This window comes from Gopherus evgoodei, unplaced genomic scaffold (assembly GCF_007399415.2).
Source record: "Gopherus evgoodei ecotype Sinaloan lineage unplaced genomic scaffold, rGopEvg1_v1.p scaffold_35_arrow_ctg1, whole genome shotgun sequence".
NCBI classification, from domain to species: domain Eukaryota; kingdom Metazoa; phylum Chordata; order Testudines; family Testudinidae; genus Gopherus; species Gopherus evgoodei.
Genome location: NW_022060027.1, coordinates 4,493,060 through 4,514,254, shown reverse-complemented (window position 1 = coordinate 4,514,254; position 21,195 = coordinate 4,493,060). Strand labels below are relative to the sequence as shown.

At 55.0% G+C, this 21,195-nt stretch overlaps 1 protein-coding gene across 2 annotated transcripts; it reads right to left on the bottom strand.

The window, feature by feature from the left end:
• Nucleotides 1–1,585: 1,585 nt before the first annotated feature.
• LENG8 (leukocyte receptor cluster member 8) lies at nt 1,586–19,750 on the bottom strand. 2 transcript variants are annotated; one of them, XM_030544792.1, is made up of 15 exons: nt 19,411–19,750; nt 15,324–15,495; nt 14,308–14,415; nt 13,955–14,068; nt 12,927–13,173; nt 11,524–11,662; nt 9,636–9,821; nt 9,055–9,363; nt 8,280–8,414; nt 7,603–7,888; nt 6,788–6,889; nt 5,980–6,048; nt 5,501–5,630; nt 4,837–5,044; nt 1,586–3,375 (listed from the first exon to the last, which is right to left on the bottom strand). In XM_030544792.1, exons 1-15 carry the CDS (start codon nt 19,446–19,448, stop codon nt 3,213–3,215), a joined length of 2,406 nt encoding a protein of 801 aa, XP_030400652.1. In that variant the 5' UTR covers nt 19,449–19,750; the 3' UTR covers nt 1,586–3,212. The 2 variants fall into 2 exon arrangements, with proteins under 2 accessions (XP_030400652.1, XP_030400653.1); XM_030544793.1 differs by having other exon boundaries at nt 11,524–11,659; nt 19,411–19,749.
• Nucleotides 19,751–21,195: the final 1,445 nt, after the last annotated feature.

Below are 21,195 nucleotides of genomic sequence, written 5' to 3'. Positions count from 1 at the left end.
GATGTAGGGAGCCAGGACTCCTAGGTTCTAGCCGCAGCTCTCGGAGAGGAGCAGGGTTGAGTGGTTAGAGCAGGGGCATCTGGGAGCCAGGACCCCTGGGTTCTAGCCCCAGGCTCTGCTCCCCAATTCACCTTGCCCTCCATGCATATAATCCCCTTCTCTGGTATCTTCCAACTTTCCTGAACCCAGAGTCATTCAACCAAGCGGCAGCCACCGGGGAGGGTATTCCCAGCTGAGATGCAGGGCCCGGCTCATCGTACAACCTGCCTAGGGGCTGTTAGTCCTTTGCCAGCTGCCTCTCCCCCTGGCAATCCAGGGTGCCAGGCTCCTTCCGAGCAAGCTCAGCTAACGCAGGCAGAGGGTCCAGGCTGGGTCTGTTCCCCTCACCCCTGGGGGTTTGCCCACGGTGCTGGGTAGAATTTGATGCTCTTGGATCATTTTGCCCCAAACTGCGGCTGTTTCTTTTTAAGCAATTTTCTCTACAATCAACAGCAATTTTCACAGCTCCATTATACCCAAGCTGGTAACAGCCCAGGACAACCTGTACCAAGGAACTAACCCTTCTCAAGCAGCTTTCTCTTTGCCTCTCTCAATTCAAAGTGCTGTAGCTAGAAATGGTCTTTCATCAACATGTGCAGATGGCAAAAACTGGCATCCACAGTTGGGTCCCAATAAAAACATCTCACCCCTTCCAGGCTCTTGCTACGGATACGAACCCGCTGATCTGCAGGCTTTGCTGGTGCTAACAGAGGACTAGATTATCTGCTCTCGCTGGAGTGGGAATTAATTCACAGCAGGGGTTGGGACTTGGCTTCTCCAGTTCAGACTCGATGAACAACCAAGTGAGAGGTATATAGACACCTAAAGATGCAGAGGCCAGCAGCATTCACTAAACTAGCTTAGCAAAATGAGGGTGTGATTAAATTGGAATGTTCTTAAGGTTTCCTCTGAATACTGTGTGGGTACCTCAGTTTCCCCTATGCATTTCTTAAGTATCTAGGTGGTAGGAAAAGGGGGTGCGATTGTTGCAGAGCCCTAGAGGGCAGGCATGATGGTGTCTGCACAGAGAATGGACGATACCCTGTCTCCTGGCAACTGATGGCCTGGGCCCCCACCTCTGCAAAGGTGCCAACTGGAGGTGTTGGAGAATCAGAGATCAGGTGACCTCTTGGCTGCAGGAGACACAAAGGCCAGAGGAGGGGCTGGAGGGGTCTGGGCTCCCCATGGACCTGACTGAGGGGTCCTGTTCTCTGTACCTACAAGCTTTGTTTGGGACTGGGTTCCTGTCATCTAATAAATCTTCTGTTTTACTGGCCGGCTGAGAGTCCCGGTGAATCACAGGAAATGGGGGGTGCAGGGCCCTGACTCCCCCTCACTCCATGACAGACGGTTAAGCAAGTCCGGCACCTAGGGCCACTTTATGGCATATCAGGCATCTGCCTGCATCTTTCAGCATCTAAATCCCTTTGGAAATGTGGCCCCGAGTGATTTGCCCAATGTCACAGGCACTAGGGGCAAACGCCAGCATCCCAAGTCCCCCATGGGAGCCCCTGATCCAGCCTCAAAAGAGAGACAGGGGCCTGAGGCATTTCTTCCTACGTTTGTCGTTTTTATTAATGTTCAATTTCGAGAAAAATACTCCTCAAAAAAGGAAAAAGTTTCTGGAAAGAAAAAAAAGAGCATTTGAAATCCAGCTATTCATGCTGTCGAGTGCACATCAGAAAGTTACATATGTCCAACAAAACGGAAGGAAGGGGGAAGGCTTGGGAGGAGAATGAGACGCTAAAGAGACTATAGGAAGAAAGGGAAAAAAACTGAAAATAAAAAGACGATTAAACTGAGGGCGGGGAAAGGGGAGGGAATGGATCATTACCGAGTTACCTGTAAAGAAACTGAGGAAATAGGGGGAAAATAAATAAAATAAAAATCAACTAAAAACTGAGCATAGACAAAAAAACTCCAGGACATAGAAACGGTGAAACAGACGTGATTGGAAGATTTGCTGGCGACCGGTTGAATCCATTAGCGGAGGGATGACCAATTCCCGGCAGCTGCGTGGTCTGCATCACCCCAATTTCACTCTCTGCAGCAGGTTCCCCCAATTCTTACAATGTCTCTAAGCAACAGTCTCTGAGGTGGGGGGTGGGGGAGCCGATTGGGGCTCGACCTTTCGGCTTTTGTTCTCCGCCACTGCTCTTTCGGCTGCTTTCTCTTTTTGCCCAGATGTGCCTTTTGGCTTTCTTTCGAAGGCTGGCCAAAAAGCTCAGAAGCAGGGGTAAGAGAGAAAGAGAAAACTGAGACAATGTTAGTTTCAGATCAAGGTGGAAATATACACAATATCCAAAGGATCTACTCTTAAAAAACAAAAACAAAAAACAACCCCCCAACAATGTCAACAAAAGAAAACTCACACCCCGACCTGCTAAAGTTTATAATTAAAAAAAGTAGAAAAGATACTTTACAAAATACAATGGATTTATCTCCTTATTTACATCGGGGGGGGGGGGGGGGGGGGAGCTGTACAGCGTATCCTGAAGAAATATACACAGAGAAATCACATTTCCAAGAAAGGATCAGCATTGCACAGAGGAAATGGTTTCCTTGGCTTTTAAAGTGCCAGGAGGATCTAGACTCGAGTTCTGGAAAACATTTCCAGCCCGGCCGGCTCTAGACGTTTGCTTCCTGTTGCTAGGGTGGTTTAACTAGGCAGCCCAGCTAAGCTCTGGGTTTCTTTCCTTCCGGAGTTCACTTCGGATTGCTCCGGGCGGGAGGAAAGGAAAGTGTGTTGTGTTTCGTAGTTGATTCCTCCCGACACTCTTTGCACAGATCGCTGGGGGTAGGGGCGGTTCTTCGACGCAGCACACGCCCCGCCCGTGTTCGAAGACTGAGGCGGTGCGGGCTGGCACGGCCGAAGCGGTCACACTAGGTGAGGGCATTTGGCTGCGGAGGACAGGCTGACCCTCCCCACCCCAGCGCCCCCGGAGAACCAACGATCCGCTGGCAAAAGACTAAAGAAAAGCGTTAACATTGCGTGGGCCCCTGCCCGGCACGCCATGGAGGAGCTGTCCAGCGGCTGGCTGGCCGGCTTACCCTCGTCCGTCTGCGGGGGTGCGTGGGGGCAAGGGGCATTGCCCTGGTGGCTGGCCTGTGGCACACACCGAGCCACCATTACCCTTTGGTTGCGAATAGAGGGGTTTGGGGAGGGGAGTGTGTTAGAAGTTGGCCAGGACTGCTAAGCTCTGCCTGCAGTCAATCTTGGTTGCGTCGGTGCCCGTGTACACCAGGGACAGAGCGGCTAGGAAGAGCTGGCACTCCTCCGCAGCCTCGAAGGCCAGCTCGGACTGAACGTAGGAGACGGGGAGCACCGGGCGGAAACTGAAGGAAACAAAACGAAACAAATAAACAAAACCCACCAAGGAACGGGGGGGAAAAACGCAGCAGGAGGCAGGTTAGGACAAGCACAGACTGAACCACCACCTAACGGATCTCGGCCCCAGGGATGTAGCCAGTACACCCCTCCCCCTCATCATGCCCTGCCTCCCAGGTCTGATCCCAAGGGACTTGCCCCCCTCCCTCAACATCCTGCCCCATTAGATCTGACCCCACACCACCATTCCCCCCGGACCTGAGCCACAAACAGCCAGCCCCCACCTCCCCCCCCCAGTATCTGATCCCCCCACCCTTCCCAGACCTGACCCCCAGGCAGCACCCCACAACAGAGATCAGAGCCAAACAGGTAACTGCCTGCCCCAGACCGCTAGCTTCCACCCATCACCACCATCAGTTCAGTAGCCTGCACCCCCCACAGCAACTATCCGCATCCCAGGTCAGGCGGTGGGTAGCAGATACCTCCTTCCCCTCACACCCCATCTTCAGCCCCATGTCCTTAAGGAGCAATACGAGGTCCCTGGTTTTGAGAACAGGGAAGGCAGCTGCCGTGGGACACGATCTGACTGCTAGAATCTCCCTGTGTGGCCAGAAGACTCTCCTACAGTGGCCTCTTAGGCCACTCCCAACCCTCCCCACTCCTCTGGCCTCCCTCTCTAGCCTTGTTCCCCCGCCAGCAAGAATTTGCCTCCTCCACTGCTTTAGGCAGCAGCCTGGCCCCTCTGAATCTCAGCGAGGGCAGCCGAGTCTCCTCCGCTCTGGGAGGGAACCACCAGCGCTTTCCGAATCAGAACGGAGAAGGTTTCAGGAATCTGACCTCCACCAAAATGACACCATCCAGCACAACGGGATCCCCCCCCCTCCCCCAGTCCTGTCTGGGGGTTACGGCACTAGGACACCTGGATCTGCCACCCTTCGGCAAGGTGCCAATGTTGATCTTCCACAAATTAAGCCCCCCATGCCCGGAAGATTCGCTGCTGGGCTGCAATCCCCTGCCTCAGCACAAACCAGGACGGTCCCAGCTCCCTGCTTTGAGCCAAGGGCTGCCCCGCATCTGGGCATGGAGCAGAGACAAGTCCCCGGAGTGGGCCCCACTGCACACTGGCTACGTTCTACTTACCTGCTGGAGGGAGACGGCTGCTCAGGACCAGAGGGGCTGGTTAAAATTATGGACAACCCCCTCACCCCTCCCCCATACCCCTGAGCTAGGTCACCCCCCTACCAGCGTGGGATCCTTCCTAACCCCTGCCCTGTCTGGCCAATCGGACACAGCCGTACAGACGACCGGAGGAGAGGGAGAGAGGTGACTGGATGCACCCACATCTCTACCCTGATTGAGACAGGAGGTGCCTCCGGAGGCCAGCGCTCAGCCAGGGAGGGGGCACCTCGGCCCAGCCAGCAGGCAGGGGCTGAGGTTAGCGGGCAGCGCGCCCTCCCGGTCTGACATACGTTTTGATCATGGCTTTGAGCGCCGCTTTCCTCTCCCGCTCGGCGAACTTGTCGATGAGGTAGCCGGACATACAGGGCGCCTGGCGGTAGAGCCCAAAGAAACGGTGGTAGTTGGACAGGGCCCAGGCAGCGCGCAGGGCCAGTGCATGGGCCACGCAGGGGTCTGCCTTCAGCTCCTTGGTCAGGTAGGCCAGCTCCGTGGTGATGTCTGCAGGGGAGGGGAGGCAGGCGGTTATGGCGGCTGGCCACAGGCCCGTTCCCAGCCCTGGGGTTGCTGCAGAGCAGGTGTGGTCTCCTGGCACCGGCTGGGAGGCTCCCCATCTCCGATGGCCATTTTCATTGGTGTCCCTGGGACTCTATGGCTCGGAATCCCTGGGGAGTCCGCCAAGGCTCACCATAGAGCACCAGACTGAAGCAGGGTGAAGGGAGAGTGGCAGGTATGCAGGCAGCCACTCTAGGCACAGATCTGCAGCCCGGGGGGGACCCCACGCGAGGGCTGGGCAGCCCCGCTCTGTGGCTAAGGGCCGAGCTGGGAGAGGGATGACTCCCCTCTAGGGCAGGAGCTCTATGGTTAGGGAACGTGGGGCCAGCTGGCAAGGAGGCTCTGCGTATTCACACTGCGTGACCCTTCCCCTCCCGTTCCCGGCCTGCCCGGCTCGCTCACCGCCCGAGTTCTTGGTGAAGATGTAATAGAGGATGCGGTAGGCGGTGAACTCCCCCACGTTGCCCGGCAGGTTCTCCGCATAGAGAGACTTGAGCTGGGTCTGGCACTGGTTGAATTCCTCATGATCTCCCTGGGGAGAGACGGGAATTCCTGTCAGCGGGGCCCGAGTCACCCAAGGCCCATTATTGAGGGATTGGGGAGAGAACCCAGGAGTCCTGGCTCCCAGCTCCTCCTGCTCTAACCACTAGGCACCGCTCCCCTCCCAAAGTCAGGGATAGAACCGAGGAATCCAACTGGCTGCTCAAACTGACTTGTCCTTTTCTGCCCCCCTTAAACCCAGCCCATTCCACATTGCCCCCAACGCTCAGGTTTTATCTCAGCGGACAGACATCCACCCCACCTGCCCCCCAACAGCTACCCCCCCAACGATGGAGCGAGCAAGCAAGCAGGCGACAACCCAGACGCCCACCCCTCCTCACCTTCTCCAGTGCTATCCGGGCGTGGGTTTCGTACACCTCCACCGTGAACTCTGTGCGGATGCCCTGAACCTGCATGGAGCGGGGGAGAGGAGTTACTCCAGACACAAGCAGGGATCCCCATGGGACGCTGCCACCTTAAGAGCTCTGACTAGCTGCTCCCCCAGGGGTGCCAACAGGGCAGGCCAGCGAGGTGGGCAGCTGCAGGGAACGAGGACACGTTAACCCCATGGCCCAGGACTCAGCATGGGGGATCCGAGGGCCGGGAGGAAGAGGTTGTACACACCGAATATAGTGATACAGTAACACATGAAGCCACCTGTCTAGGAAGGGGGAATTCCTCTCCCGACTCAAGACAGGAAGTTGTTTGTAGCTGCCACCGATTTTGAATGAGGTCAAACAGCAAGTGAAGTACGGGTAGAGAGAGAACCCAGCAGTCCTGGCTGCCAGCCCTCTCTGTCTAACCACTGGACCCCACTCCCCTCCCAGAGCTGGGGAGAGAACCCAGGAGTCCTGGCACCCAGCTCTCACCCCTCTAACCACTGGACATCACTCCCCTCCCAGAGCTGGGGAGAGAACCCAGGAGTCCCAAGTCGCACCATGTCTAGCCCTTTAGGGCTTCTCTACATGGAGAAGTTAACCAACACGGCTATAGTAGGAGAATGACCCAGTGTGACTGGAGTCATGACTCTGTGTCCAAAGCGGCTCGTTTCCCCGTGCAGAGGGGCCCTTGGAGGAAGGGCCTCTCCCAAACCCATTTTTGCAGCTCAGCTCTCCATGGACCCCTCCTGGGAGAGCGGCGGCAGCTCACCGTGAGGTCCTGCCGGATGGATTTCATCTGCTCGCAAGCAAAGGCGTAATCCTGCTTCTCCTTCCAGTGCGATTTCACCATGGACAGGGATTTCTTCAGCACCTGGGGACGCAGAGCGCCTGGGTGAGTGGGGGATGCGAAAACGGCGACACCCAGGGGACAGCAGCACCCTCACCAGACAGGACAGCGTTAAGAGTCCCGGCTGTGACGGGGAGCGGCGCCTCAGCTCCCAGCCCCAGCGCTTCACGGGACAGCAGGTCGCGAAGCCAGGCTGGCCTGTGGGCTGGCTGATCGCTGCTTTGGAGGGGTGCGCCTTTGGGGGTGATGACCATAGTGCCAGGGGCTGCCCAGACCCCAACCCGAGATCAGCCCCTCATGCCCAGACCCCAACCCGAGATCAGCCCCTCATGCCCAGACCCCAACCAAGCTCCAGGGCTCACCCTCACCCAGCTTCCATATGTGGAGTGCTGCCTAGGCAGAGTCCCCACACTGGACTACAGCACAGATAAAGCCTGGGAGCAGAAACTGAGGCAGGAAACAGGGAAGTGACTTGCTCCCCCCAAGCATCCTGGACACCAGTCTGGTGCTTGGCCCACTAGCGCCCGACGGCACCAGCAGAGTACTGGGCCTGCCAGCTTTCATGTGGCACAAAGCATTAGCTCCTTGCCTTGCCTGTTCACCAGACACCCTCAGAGCTGCGATCTCAGCTGGGACACATCCTCGCTTCCCAGCATTATGGTCCCCCACCCCCCCACCAATCCCATCTGGGGCCCCGGGGCACTCCAGTAACCCCAGCGGAGGCTGCCCGCACTCACCGAGACAGGCCGAACGGTGGAGGGGTCTGGGGCGCATGTGAGCCGCAGGTAGTGCTTGGTGATCTCCTGACAGGTGCCCATAATCTTCAGCTCATTCCAGTCCAGGCTCTCCGAGCCGGCAGGGTCCAAGCTATTGACAGACAGGATGAGGGGCTCCAGGCGCAGCTTCTTGGAGTGGCCGTGCTGGAAGCGGGCCGCCCGCCGCTGTTTCTTGAACTCCTTCTCGGGGTCCTCGTAGTCCATGGCGTTCCGCCGGCGGTTGCGCTTGGAGGGGCCCTGGTCATGCCTGAAAGGGACATGGCCGGGAGGCTCGGCTCAGCAGCCAAGTGGAGGGGGCAGCAGATTTGCCCAGGGTCACACGGCAAGGGTGAGAGAGGAACTGGGATGGAACCCAGGAGTCCTGGCTCCCACCCCGCAACCACTAGAGCCCACCCCACTGCCGGGTAGAGAACCCAGGAGTCCTGGCTCCCACTCTGTCCTCGCTCCAACCCACTAGCCCCCATTCCCCACTGAGAACCCAGGAGTCCTGGCTCCCCACCTGCACTCAAACTCGGCTTCTCTGCACAGCAAAGCCATGGACTGACCTGAAGCTAAGCCAGGCTGGTCCCGAACCCAAGAGCCCCCCACCTAACCACTTCCTGGCTGGCGTGCCCAAGACCGGGATGCGGCAGGGTTACCTTTTACCCCTCTGCATCCTCATGCGGCCCCGGTCCATGTGGCCCCCTCGGCCGCGGTTTTTCGGCGTGCTCCTGCGGCTAGCCAGGCGGCAGTCGGTGCCGGAGAAGGAGCTGTCGGAGTCCGAATGGGAATCGCTGCCCGAAAGATGCAGGGTTAGAGCCCGATGCCAGCCCTGCCCCCTTCCCCCAAAGAGCCTGCCCACAGCAATCCTGGGGTCCCCTCCACTCCTCCCCCAAGAACCAGCCCAGGGCTGTTCCCCAACTGTCCCCGCCACCCCCAAGTCTCCTGCGTGTGTGTATGGGGGGGGGGTGTGAGAGCTCCCCCTGAGGAGAAGATGCACAGGCAGTTCTTCCCACTCTCAGAGCAATGGGCTCAGGCTCTCGGCAGACTCAGGCAGATGTTTCCCATGTTGTCTCCCCACCCACCAGGGCAGCAGGTTAATTTAGCTTTTCGGTGTCCTGGAGGGGCCCGAGGGGCTGAGCCACGGTGGTGTCAGGGATACCAGCTTGGCTACACCTCTTGGTCTGATCCAAGGAAAGGCTGGGGTGGGGAATACCAGGCTAGACAGGCCCAGGGGCCTGATATGGGGGAGTGGGGAAAGAGACACCTCAGGCAGGACAGGCCCCGGGGTCTGATCCTGTCTCTGATCACATCACGCCCTCGGGGTCTAGCTAGAGCATCTGAGGGGCTCAGCCCTCATGTATCTCGGTGTTGGTGAGACTCCCCGAGGACTGGCTGGGCCCCCACACAGCCCCGGCCCCACAGCTCCCCTACCTGCGCCGGAAGTGGCGGCTGGGCGAGCAAGAGGACGAGCGGGAGCGGGAGCCGGCACTGGAGGATGAGCTGTTCTCCTTCATGAAGACGTTGCGATTCCCGAATTTGGTGGGGAAGCTGTTCCCTCGGGCCCGGCTGGCCCCGCCACCCCCACCGCGCTGGGACTGGGAGCCCACTGCGCCGCCCCCACTGTTGCCCCTCTGCTGCTGCTGCGACAGGCTGGCGGGCATGGGGCCCCGGGGAGTGTGAAGCGAAGACACCTCCCAGCGCTTCTTCTTGGGGCTCTCAGCCATGCTGTCCCTGCCCAGCCTGGAAGGGAGAGCGCACGTTACGAGAGGTGCCGCTAGGGGGCCAGAGCTCAGCTACCTGCCTCTTGCGGGGCGCAGATCACCCCTGTTTTACAACAGTGCCTACTCCTGACAGTATCTGGAGAACACAGGAGTTCTGGCTCCCAGCCTGCCCTGCTCTGACCACTACATCCCATGCTCCTCCAAGAGCTGGGGATAGAACCCAGGAGTCCTGGCTCCCAGCCCTGCTCTGTTCTGCCCCCCGACCCTCACCCCACTGGCACAGTGGCTCACCCCGGCAGCGGCTCCCTGCTCCAGTCGATGGTGTAGGCCGTGCCATCTTGCAGCCTGGCTTGCAGCACCTCTTTCAGCAGCTTCTCCGTCCGGTCCTTGTCCTCCTCCGACTCGCAAGCGGTGAAGCAGCGCTGGACGTACTCCTTCATGTCCTGGGGCCAGTCCTCTGGTTTGCCAGCGGATGAGCTGTGGGGAAAAGGACCAGAACAGAAGCTAGATATTAGAGACCCATGATGAGCCACTGAAGCAGGATTTGGGATAGGAGATAAACTCCTGCAGTCCAGGGCATAGACCCGCCCTGAGCTGATGGGACTTATAGATCCCAAGATGGAGTAAACATCTGGATCAGGCCAGATGTTTCCAGAAGATATGGGTGTGACATGATGCCCCACATTCTTCACTGAGATATGGTCACGATATGAATATGGCATAACTAAGATGTGTTTTATGCAGCATGGGTCATGTGAGGGATCGGAAAAGTTCTGATTTGCTGAACAGGATTATCCAATTTGTATGCATGAATCACGTCTGTATCTGAAGTTAGGAATACCGACTATGTAACAATTACAACTGTGTGTACACCCAGGGAACACCCACCAGACAGTATGCAAACAGCCTGGATGGGCCCTTAGGAAGGATAATAGGACTTTTAAGATACTAATCTCCTGTCTTCCAGTTTCCTGGGAGGCTGCATTGACATTACAGGGTCAGGTGATCACGTCACCTGGTACTAGGCACCATCTTGGACTTCTAGTGTTTTTCCATTAAGAGGGGGTGGGTTCTTCTCCACTGCCTCCCCGCCCAAGGAGGGAGACTGCTGAAAACACCTGAAGAAACGAAGGACCTAAGCTGGGGGGAGGGAGGGCAGGGGCTGAGCCCAGGCGAGAAAGGTCTGGCCTGTAAAAGGAATCCCTGGAGATTTAAGGTGCAAGCAGCGCAGTTTACCTTCAAGAAACTGTGCAACCTGCTTGAAACAACATCTACAGTGAGAAATTATTATTTGTAGCCAGGATTCTTTAGTGTATTAAGCTTAGTTTACTGAGCAAATAAAACAAAACACGCCATCTGCTTTGTTCTGTTTGCTCTCTCTTAGAATCACTTACAATTTACCTTTTTCAGTTAATACACTTTTTTGCTTATTCTGAACCCTGGTTTGTGCAATTCATAACTGGGGAGGGGTTAAAAAGCTGTGCAGATCTTCCTCCATGTTGAGGACACGAGCGAATTGCATGAGCTTACGCTGTATAGATCTCAACATAGCACAAGACAATATAATTTGGGGTTTACACTCCACAGGGTCTGTGCACCAGAGTGCTGGGCAATCCCCCGAGCTGTCTTCCCACACACAGTTGATTGCAGAGTGTGTGATTCTACAGCTGAGTGTGTCCCTACCTGTGTGTGTGTGTGCATGCGAGAAGCAGGACAGGGTGAGGGAGCCCACGCTGGTTGAATGGGTGGGCTCAGTGGGACCCCAGTACGGGGGTCCAACCAGTCACAATGGGAAGTATTAACGCTGCTGGACAAAGCACTGGAAAGCCCCCAACTGGAGTCCCGTGTCCAATTTCGGGCACCCCTGGGTCTTTCCAAAGCCAGGAGGCACCGTTGTGATCATCTAGTCTGATCTCTTTAACACGGGCCGGAGAACTCCCTGGAAATAATTCAAGGAAGAGGAAACCAAGCCAGATGGACAGAGAAGGGTGCTAGGACAATCGGGGGCAGAGAGCTGATCTTATGAGAATATTTTGCCCATGGAGAGTTTAGGGGCACAGCTGGGACTCTAACTCAGCTGTCGCTCCCAGCCCTGCGTCACTTCCCCCTTTGTAGACCATCCCACCTCCCTTAGGGGCTGAGTGGGACTGATGGAGTGGCAGGGGAGCGAGACACGTACCCTTGGTTGTGATGTTTCTCCGAGTTCTGCTGCGACCCGAAGTTGCCATGCTGGTCCGAGGCCCCAAAGTTCTGGTTTGTTAGCACGAAGGGGCGTTTCTGGATATTGAATTTCAGTCCGCCGGCTCCAGGGGCTTCTGCTGAGACAAGAGAGAAGTTTACCGGATGGCTCAAAGCAGGAAGTGAATTCTGAGTTTATTAAATCCTTGGATTTGAGGGACTCACTTGAGATCAAGCACCCAAATTAGATACACGGGACCCCAACATCTGTCGGACTTGATTTAAGCCAATCCACCATCTCTCTAATTTTACTTGGACACAATCTCCTTCACTTCCTGTCCTGAACTGCTGTCGCCTAGCTGTGCTGATGCTAAAACCCTTGTATAAACAGCCCTATGTCCCATCCCAGAGGTGGCTTCACCTCCGCATCAGGCGAGGGACTCCTGTCCTGTGCCCCACTACCGAGGTGGCTGCATCTCAACACCAGGACAAGCATCTCTGTATAGTCAGTCCCATGCCCCACCCCAGATGTGGCTGCATCCAAACACAGGGCAAGCAATGCTGAGTTCTCACAGGAGGGGAGGGGAGGGGAGTGCTTCTGGAGAGAATGCAGAAGGTTAACACACTTGATGCCCCTTAGAGGAAAGTCTCCATTGCAGAGCATGCCCCCACGAGGTGGGAAGGAGGATTAGTTGTTTTGACAGACTGGGAATGAGCACAAAGCGCTGATAAGCTCTGAAGAGCTGTGTACGCAGCTCTGTGTTTATTACGTCTCTGTTTATGATCCCACGAGCTCATTTACGAGTCGAGAGATGCTCTTCCTCTTCCCCTGGGCTCTGAAAGTTACGCTGGGCCCCAACTCTCACGTCCACCACCAGTGGACAGGACAGGTCAGTGACAGGAACCTCATCAACAGCTGGGATGCTGCGTGAGCCAAAATATAGTCCCGCTCGCAATGCCAGAGTGGGACTGGCTCTGTGCTGCCAATGGGGTGAGTGACTGACCTGTGAGACCCACTCCAGTTCATCCAGCCACTCAGCTGAGGAGAGCCCAGGAGACCCGACCACCATCTCCCCAATCCTGCTTTAACCCCTAAGAGCTGCCCAGAGCTGGGAACAGAATCCAGAAGTCTTACCTCCCCATCCTAACCACTAGAACGCGCTCCCCCAGGATGGCTGGGTTCTGTTCCTGCCTCCCTGCCCCCTCCCCCAGACCCAGGGAAAGAACCCAGGAATACTGGCTCCCAGCCTCCCATGCTCTAATCCCTTAGTATTCCACTCCCCTCCCAGAGCTAGGGACAGACCCCAGGAGTCCTGGCTCCCAGACCCCCTGCTCTAATCCTTTGACCCCCTCCCCCAGCCTGGTACCCAGGAACAGCCATTGGCACCCAGGGCCAAGACTCACGTTTCATGCGGTTCCACAGCTGCTGCCCCTTCTTGGGCTTGGGTCCCTCTGAGTAGGCGTGCTGGCTATAGGAGGCGCCGGAGTTCTGCTGCAGGTGCTGGCCCCCGGACGAGCCGCCCTGCTGCTGGCCCATGGCGCCCCCGGGGTGGTTGCCATGCTGTGGAGGAGGCTGCGGGGGGTTGGAGGTGGCCATCTGCTGCTGTTGGCTGGGGTAGGCCATGGCTTCCTCCATGCCAGGGACCGGGGGCTGGAGGGGAGAGAGAGAGACTCTCAGTGGAGGGTGGCACACGACTGCCCGGCACAGGTGTCAAGGCCCGGTGAGAAGCAGATTATGGGTAGAGGTGTAGACAACTGGCCCATCCCCCTCCCAGATACACCAGTGTAGCCCCATGGCCTTCACGGGGGGTGGGGGGGAGGGAGAGAATGGGACGACTGGGCAAACAGCCATTTTCAGCTCGTTGTCTTAAGAACTGGAGAGCAGCCAAGGGTTATAGAGGCTTAAGAGGAAAGGTCTATACTTCAGTTTCTTGCCTGTTGTCATACAACCAGCAGGTGGCAGCCCTGACACCCAGTCCCTGTGCTCTACCTTACCCCACTCCCAGAGCTGGGGAGAGAACCCAGGAGTCCTGGCTAACAGCCCCCTCTCCCCCCAACCACTGGACCCCATTCTCCTCCCAGAGCAGGGAAGAGAATCCAGGAGTCCTGGCTCCCAGCCCCTGCCTCGCTCTAACCACTAGACCCCACTCTCCTACCAGAGCTGGGGAGAGAACCAAGGAGTCCTGGCTCCCAGCCCTCATCTCTAACTAGACAACACTCCCACCAAGAGTTTCAAACAGAATCCAGTCACTTCTCACTCCCAGTCCCTCCTGTTCCAACTCCCAGGGAACATGGCACCTCTGAGCCAAGGACTGAACCTAGGTGCTCCATGTTCTAACCACTAGACCACAATCCTGACATGACTTTTGGTCCAAAAGGCCGGGCAGCATGACCTCTGAGCACTCTGCAAGGGCTGGGACATTGGGACCTACCTGGTTCACGTTCCCTTGGTGCTGGCCTGGACCTTGTGGCTGCTGGGCCGCCGAAGAGGAATACGACCCCGTGACCCCGTATTGGTTGGGGAAGCTGTAGCCTGGGTAGACGTTCTGCAGAGAAGAGCCCAGCCCCACAGTCTCAGGACACAGCACTTAGCCAGCATTTGTAAAACACTTGCCAACTCCCCCCCCCCTCCCCACACACATGCCCCGCCCCCCGCAAAAGACATTAAAGCCTCCCTGCACGTCCCAACGTCAGCTCCCACCGCCTCTCATGAGCTCATGCGCTGGGGCTACAATCCAGGGCTCCTAAGAGATCACAGACACACATCAGGGGATAAACTGCTCACCATTGGGTAACAGTAATTATAGGGGTATCCGAAGCTGTACGGCTGGTACCACTGGTAATATTGCTGCTGCTGCTGCATAGCGTTTGGGTCTCCTTGCTGGGAGGCATACTGCAGAGAAACATACGAGATCATCAGGAAAGGCTGTCTGTTACAGAAGTGGATGGGTAGGGTTCTGTAGCCTGCTTTGTGCAGGGGGTCGGACTAGATGATCACATTGGTCCCTTCTGACCCTAGAATCTATAAGGCAATGTCTAGGGAGCGCAGACTGGACCCCACTAGCCTCGTGCAGTGGCCATGGTTAGTCTTCTGTCGGCTATCCCAGGGTGCACTGCACCGGGTACCAGACCTCTGGATACGAGCTGCTGCTGCGGCAGCAGGGGATGGCAACCCAGATTTTTCCCAGCATGCACTGATGCCCAATAAGATAGTGTTGTGTGTGTGCGCACACACAACACTGTCGACAGAAGACTCCATCTAAACCCAGCGTGTGGACACAACCCAACCAGGTCAGATGACAGACTGGAAGCTCACTGGGGGCTTTTTGTTCTGGGGTTGTTCAGGAGCTCACACGACGGGACCCCGATTCATGGCTGTGGCTCCCGAGAGCGGCAGCCACGCAGATAAAGAAGAGTGAATGTGTCCAATCAGCAAGGTACAATATGTAGTCATCTCAAGTGGTTTGAGGTGATTTGTGGTAATAGACGGGGGCCCAGCAGCGCTTGGAGACAGTCGCTGCTCTAGAGAGTTTAATGATCTAAATGGACAAGACAGGCAGAGGAAGAGGACTGGAGGGTGATTTCCCCAGGTTCACCCAGCAAAGCCAGGTCTCCCAAGTTCCAGTCCTGTGCTCTATTGACCAGGTTACGCTGTCAGCTCAAGTCACATAACAAACTAAGTGAAACAGCAGGGAAATGAATCCTTTGATCCTTCTCTTGGGAGCTGGGGTGGGGCAAGATCTCCCGGCACGCTGGCTCCCAGGAGACCAGAATCCCACGAAAAAGCAGGGGGCCTGTTACCTGTGTGTTAGCCAGTCCGTTGCTGGAGCCCTTGCTGGTCCCAGAGGCGGCATTGGCTTTGCTGATACTAGCCAGCGCCTGCCTGGCTTTCTCCCACTCAGGGTTCTCGTGCGCCTGCCCCTCCATGGTGTTTTCCCGGGCCGCGCTGTTCCCTAGATTGTACTGGGGAGCCCTGGACGTGTCAAGAGAAAGTCAAAAGTTACGCTTGGAGCCTGGGAATCCCTCTGCCCTGGCTGCACAGGTACGGGTCAGCCCCATGCAGTGGAGGGTAAAGCAAGCTGCAGTTTTAGCTAAGAGTAGAAGGGAGGCAGGAGTGCCACCAAGAGGACAAATATAGTGATTCTCTTGGCAGTCACTCTACTGCACACACCTCATAACTCTGCTGCTGTGCCCTCCGCCTCCACTCTAGGGGCTCCTGCTCACACATGGTAACTAATGAGGACACACTATGATGCTTATCTGCCCCTGCTTCCCGCTGTAGTATCTAAGCACTTTGCAATCTTAATGTATTAATCCCCACAGCAGCTGCACGAGGCTGGGCAGGGCTATCACTCCCATGCTACAGAGGGGAAACTGAGGCAGAGAGGCTAGCAGGGAAAGAAACCCGAATCATTAGGTCCATCTTGCTCTGGGAGTCGTGCCTCCATAACCCCCCACAGCCAAACATGATTTGGCCACTAGGAATTGGACTGATACATTCATTTCACACAGATCACCAAACTGCTAGAGGGGAGCAGCCTTCACTCATGGGATCCGGAGTCAAACTTAGATGTGTCTAGCTCTGTCCCTTACTGCCAGTGCCTGCCGTGAAAGAGGCGCATACGCTCAGATAGCCACACCAGACTCAATGGGACTATTGCACTAGATGGCCGGGAGCGACTTTATGATGACACAAACAAGCTTTCGTCTTCACAGGTAAGTTAGAGGGCAACATTACAGGGTGTTATACCTCTGCCCTTCCCACCTGCATTTTGCTCATTAATCCACCTGCTGCCACAACTACTTCTATGCATCAAACCTCTGAGTGACTTCAAAGAGTTGTCAATTTAGTCTTTTAAAACAATAAAAAAGGAAATCATGCTTCCCACTTCAAAATGACACGGCTTACTTTCAGTTGTCCAATATCTGGCAAGCCCCAGGGCTTAGAAAACACCCAGCTAAACCATGAAGAAAACTATACAGTCATCTTGCTTGGCCAGGGAGGGGATATTTTAGGAAGCTGAGAAGAATGCCCCTAAACTGGTCAGATTTCATACCAATGTTGTATCTCCTTTTGCTTATAATGAAGGCGCTAAGAGGTTTTATGGCAGACATTCATGTCTTGTCTACCCAGTTCTTTCCTGGAAGACTCCATGGTTGACTGGATAAAAATCAAAGATTATTTTTACAAAATCAGATTTTGATTATTTAAATTTTAATAGGATTTACTTTTTAAAAATAAACCTGTTTAAAAGGAAATCTGAATTTAATACGGGCTATGTTAGGCCTAAAGTAATTAAAAAATAAAACTGCTGAATCCATGAGCTTCTACCAAAAACCTTTGAGTTAAAGGCTGCTTTTCTATACAAAGAAAGAATCTGTGGAAAAACATCTGACTTTTGACAGCAAACTTTATATATGGCACCCCAGTAATAACTAAGCAATATCTCATTCACCTTTTTCCAACATATTAAAAATGTACAATTAACAATCTGACACTATAAAGCTATATAATTGTTTAAATAAGTGTCTACAGATATACTGCACGCCCAAAGATAGCAAAACGATGTACCACATTGACTACATTTTAATGGTTCTATCAACCAATGAGAATGCACCTTTCATCAGAAACTAACTGAAGAACAAATGGAAAAGTTGATTTAAATGGATGGTTTAAATGCAGGCTTTCCACCTGGTGATTCAAATCATGACTGATATCTATCCATCCGGCTGGAGAACTGGCAGGACTATGACATCACAGGTACCAAGGTGACATGAGGAAAGTTAAGGCTTTGCAGGATTCTAAGCCAAGGGCTGGGGAAGATTGTCAGACTCTTTTTCCAACACTGATTTAACTCAAACCTGATTGTTAGGAGAAAAAAAACTCTGAATCTTTATCCAACGCCCCATCCTCTTGGCTTCATAAAAAGGGTTTTGACCCACATCATGATGCAGCACAAGACCCAGTGGCTAGAGGTTAAAGCCAAACAAATTAGAAATGAGTCACAAACATGTAACCGTAAGGGTCAGTGGCCAATGGAAAAACTTCCACAGGTTGTGCTGAATTGAATTCTCCATCTCTTGATGGTATCAAATCAAGCCTGGATGCCTTTCTGGAAGATGCTTTCTGGAAGATGCTTGTTTAGTTAAATGCAAGTTATTGGGGTCAGTACAATGGGAATTATGAGAAATGCTATGCCCTGTTAAACAGGAGGTCAGGCTAGATGATTTAATGTTCCTCCCGACCTTAAAAGTTTGCTAAGCTATGGCTCGCTTGCCTACCACATAAACCTCCCCCTCAAATACAGGTAAATCCCAACAAACAGTTAACAGTAAGAGATTTCTTTATACATCACAAAATAAGAAAAAAGAAACACCCTCAGTTTTCCTCCTACCCCCCGACAACTTTTAAAACCCACAACACCTTGGTATGCAGCAAAACGGGTCACATCTAGTTTTGAGGCCTTTAAAAAAGGAACTGAAAATGTGTGTCATTTCCACTCCAGGAAGGTCCCATCCTGCAGTGAGCTCAGCGTGGGCCCTTCCAATGAAGTGGACAGGGGACTCATTCGGCCAAGTGGTTTTGCCTGCGGAGAATTCATTGCAGGACTGGAGCTCAGAACTTTACAGTGCTGAACCCAGCCATGCAAATCACGAATGTTACACTTAATACCAACGTCTGCCAAACAACATTAGCCTATTTGACTAACACGAATTTGACAGGTTCTCATACTAAGGCAATCTGCTTTGGGCTATATTTCTAAGCCTTTCACTTAATGTTTTGACAGAGAAACCACCCCCTAAAATAATGTGAAATCCACAGACCTCTTAAAAGGTTTTACTGCGGCTCTTTAGTGATGAGCTCCTTAATTTGCTTCTGGCTTCCTTGGTCACTCGGACTGGCTCTTTCAGATTTGTGCTCAGAATTTTTATCCTCACACCCTCAGTACTAACAAACATTTCAACTTACTGAAGCATTTAAAGGGGTTCACCTATCTGCTCTAGTCATACTTGACATAACAAAGATGCAGAAGACTTGTTCAGACACACAAGCCAGACCACTTTGATACTGGTATAATTAAAACCGGTGCATTAATCTTCCCTGGCGTGGATGCAGTTATCAAGGTGTTTATAGTGGTATAGCTCATTCCCACATGACGGAAATCAACTTTACTGGTATACCTTTATACTGGTGTAGCTGCATCCACACAGGCATAACTATTTCAGCAATATCAATTGTATCCCTAACTGAAACAGCTATACTGTACCAGCAAAAAAAACCCAAATGAACTGTGGCTTAACTCACCAGTGCTCCCCCCAACATTTCTTCCCCCCCATTTTCAAAAGCCATGAGAAAAGATGGGCTTTTCTATAGTGCAACAGAAAAAGAGCCTCAACAAGGTCAGAGTCCCATACAGCACATGCCAACTCTTGCCTTAAAAGAGTCGACATGCTCTTCCAAGTCATTTTAAAATTATAGCCACACAAGATGAGGATGATCCTGTGCACAGTTACTAGCTCTTGCTTCAGAAGGAGCACAGTCAGCCACTGTGTCCGGCTCGCTACAATGCACAGAGAACAAGGACCCATTCCAGTCCCTTCTGAGTCACTAGCTTATGCTCTGAAATAAAAGATTCCTTTGTAGCTATTTGGTGACAAGACAATCCAGCCCGGCTAAGTGACTAGGGCATGTGGCAGCCTGGGAGAATAAGCGGCGCTTAGTTTGCTTTGGCCCATAAATCCAGGCTTCTGTCAAATGAAGACAGTCAGGGTTAGAGACATTTCACTGCTTCCTCTACTCCCCTTCCCCACAAAAACGTCAATGCAGCAGCATATTACAGAGCAACCTCTGCTGTTCCCACCCAAGCACCCAGCATGCAATGATCACCATTCAGAGGCGCGCTGGTCGCCTATGTTGGTCGCCATCGTTCAGTCGCTGGAGGGGGGGTTATGGATGTCGCTCCCCGGCCCGGCTCCGTAGACAGCACGCAGCCCCCGGGGGCGCGCCCCTCTCGCAGTGCCGGGGGGCAGCGCAGACGGTCGCAGCAGCCTCACGCCTGCGCCCCCTTGGGCAGGAACCCGGGGGCGCTCCCCGTCTCTCTGCAGGGGCAGCAGGGGGGCCCGCTCGGGGGCAGGAACTCAGGGCGCCCAGCCCCACTGTCCAGGGCAGCAAACCGCTCCCGCTTCAGGCACCTTCTTAGGAGTGCAGACCCCCCCCCGGCCTACCCCTCTCTCTGCCCCCCCACCCCCGCCTTGCGCTCAGCCCCTGGCCACGGGGCCCGACCAGGCCTCCAGCCCGATTCCCCTACACCCCGCCCTGCCCCCCACCCCCGATCCCTGCCTGCCCCCGCGGCCCCCCAGGCCACAGCCCCTCGCTAGGGCGTCAGCCCCCCCTGCGCCTCTAGGCCTCAGGCCCCGCCGCGGCCCCAAGGGCCCTGCCCCGCCGGCTCCCCGAGGCCCCCCCGCTAGGCCGCGGGCTCCGCTCCAGGCCCGGCCGAGTCCCGCGGGGCGCGCACTGCGCTGCGGGGGCGGGGCGGGGGGTGTCTCGCGCGCCGCGCTGGCTCCGTCCCGCGCTCTCAAGATGGCGGCGGCCTCCCTGGTTCGTTCTTTTTTTTTTTTTTTTTTTTTCCCTCCCGCTCGCGTCCTTCCGGGGCGCCTCGCGCGGCACGTAGCGTGACGCACGCAGACCAGAGCGAACGAAGCTCGACGGCGGCGGGATGACGTCACGACGCAGGGCCCTCCGCCCTCGTCTTTCCTCTCCGTCCGACCAATCGGGAGAGAGGAGCTCGGCTTGGAATGGCGAACGGGGATGGGAGGCGGGGCGCGTCGGGAACAGCCAATGAGGGCAAAGAAGGTGGGTGCCAGGGGAGGGATGGTGGCTTAGGCGGGACACATCCCTTCAAAGGCGGAAGCAATAGAATGTGGGAGGGGCTCCGACCTAGGAGATGCCTGGGTTCTCTCCCTGGCTTTGGGAGAGGAGTTCAGGGTGGTGGTTAGAGCGGGGGCTGGGAGCCAGGACTCCTGGGTTCTCCCCCCCTCCCTCCCAGCGCTAGAAGGGGAGTGGGGTCTAGTGGTTAGAGTGGGGGCTGGGAGCCAGGACTCCTGGGTTCTCCCCCCAGCGCTAGAAGGGGAGTGGGGTCTAGTGGTTAGAGTGAGAGGGCTGGGAGCCAGGACTCCTGGGTTCTCCCCCCAGCGCTAGAAGGGGAGTGGGGTCTAGTGGTTAGAGTGAGAGGGCTGGGAGCCAGGACTCCTGGGTTTTTTCCCCAGCTCTGCAACAATCACCAAGTCCACTATACAATAAGCAGATGTTGGTTTGGTTCTTTTTAATTGCTCATCATGTGGTAAAGGTGGTGGGTTTGGGGGGGTTCTTCCACGTTTTGTTTTTTGGTTGTCATCCTCGCTCACTCTCTGCCGTGCGCATGCATAGGGTTCTGGGGGAGCTTAAAAGCCTCTAAAAAACCTCCCTTGGTTGGCCCCTGAGGCAGGGAGGCAGAATTGTGTTTATAAACAGAGGGATTAAGATAAGAAAGGGCTGTTCTGATGTTTCCTAAAGTTAAATGATCTGTTCCAAGCTTGGTGAACTGCAAAAACTGAGTCACCCAAATGATAGAACAGGGGTCGGCCCGTCAGAGTAACCCGCTGGCCGGCCAAGAGACATTTTTGTTCACGCAGC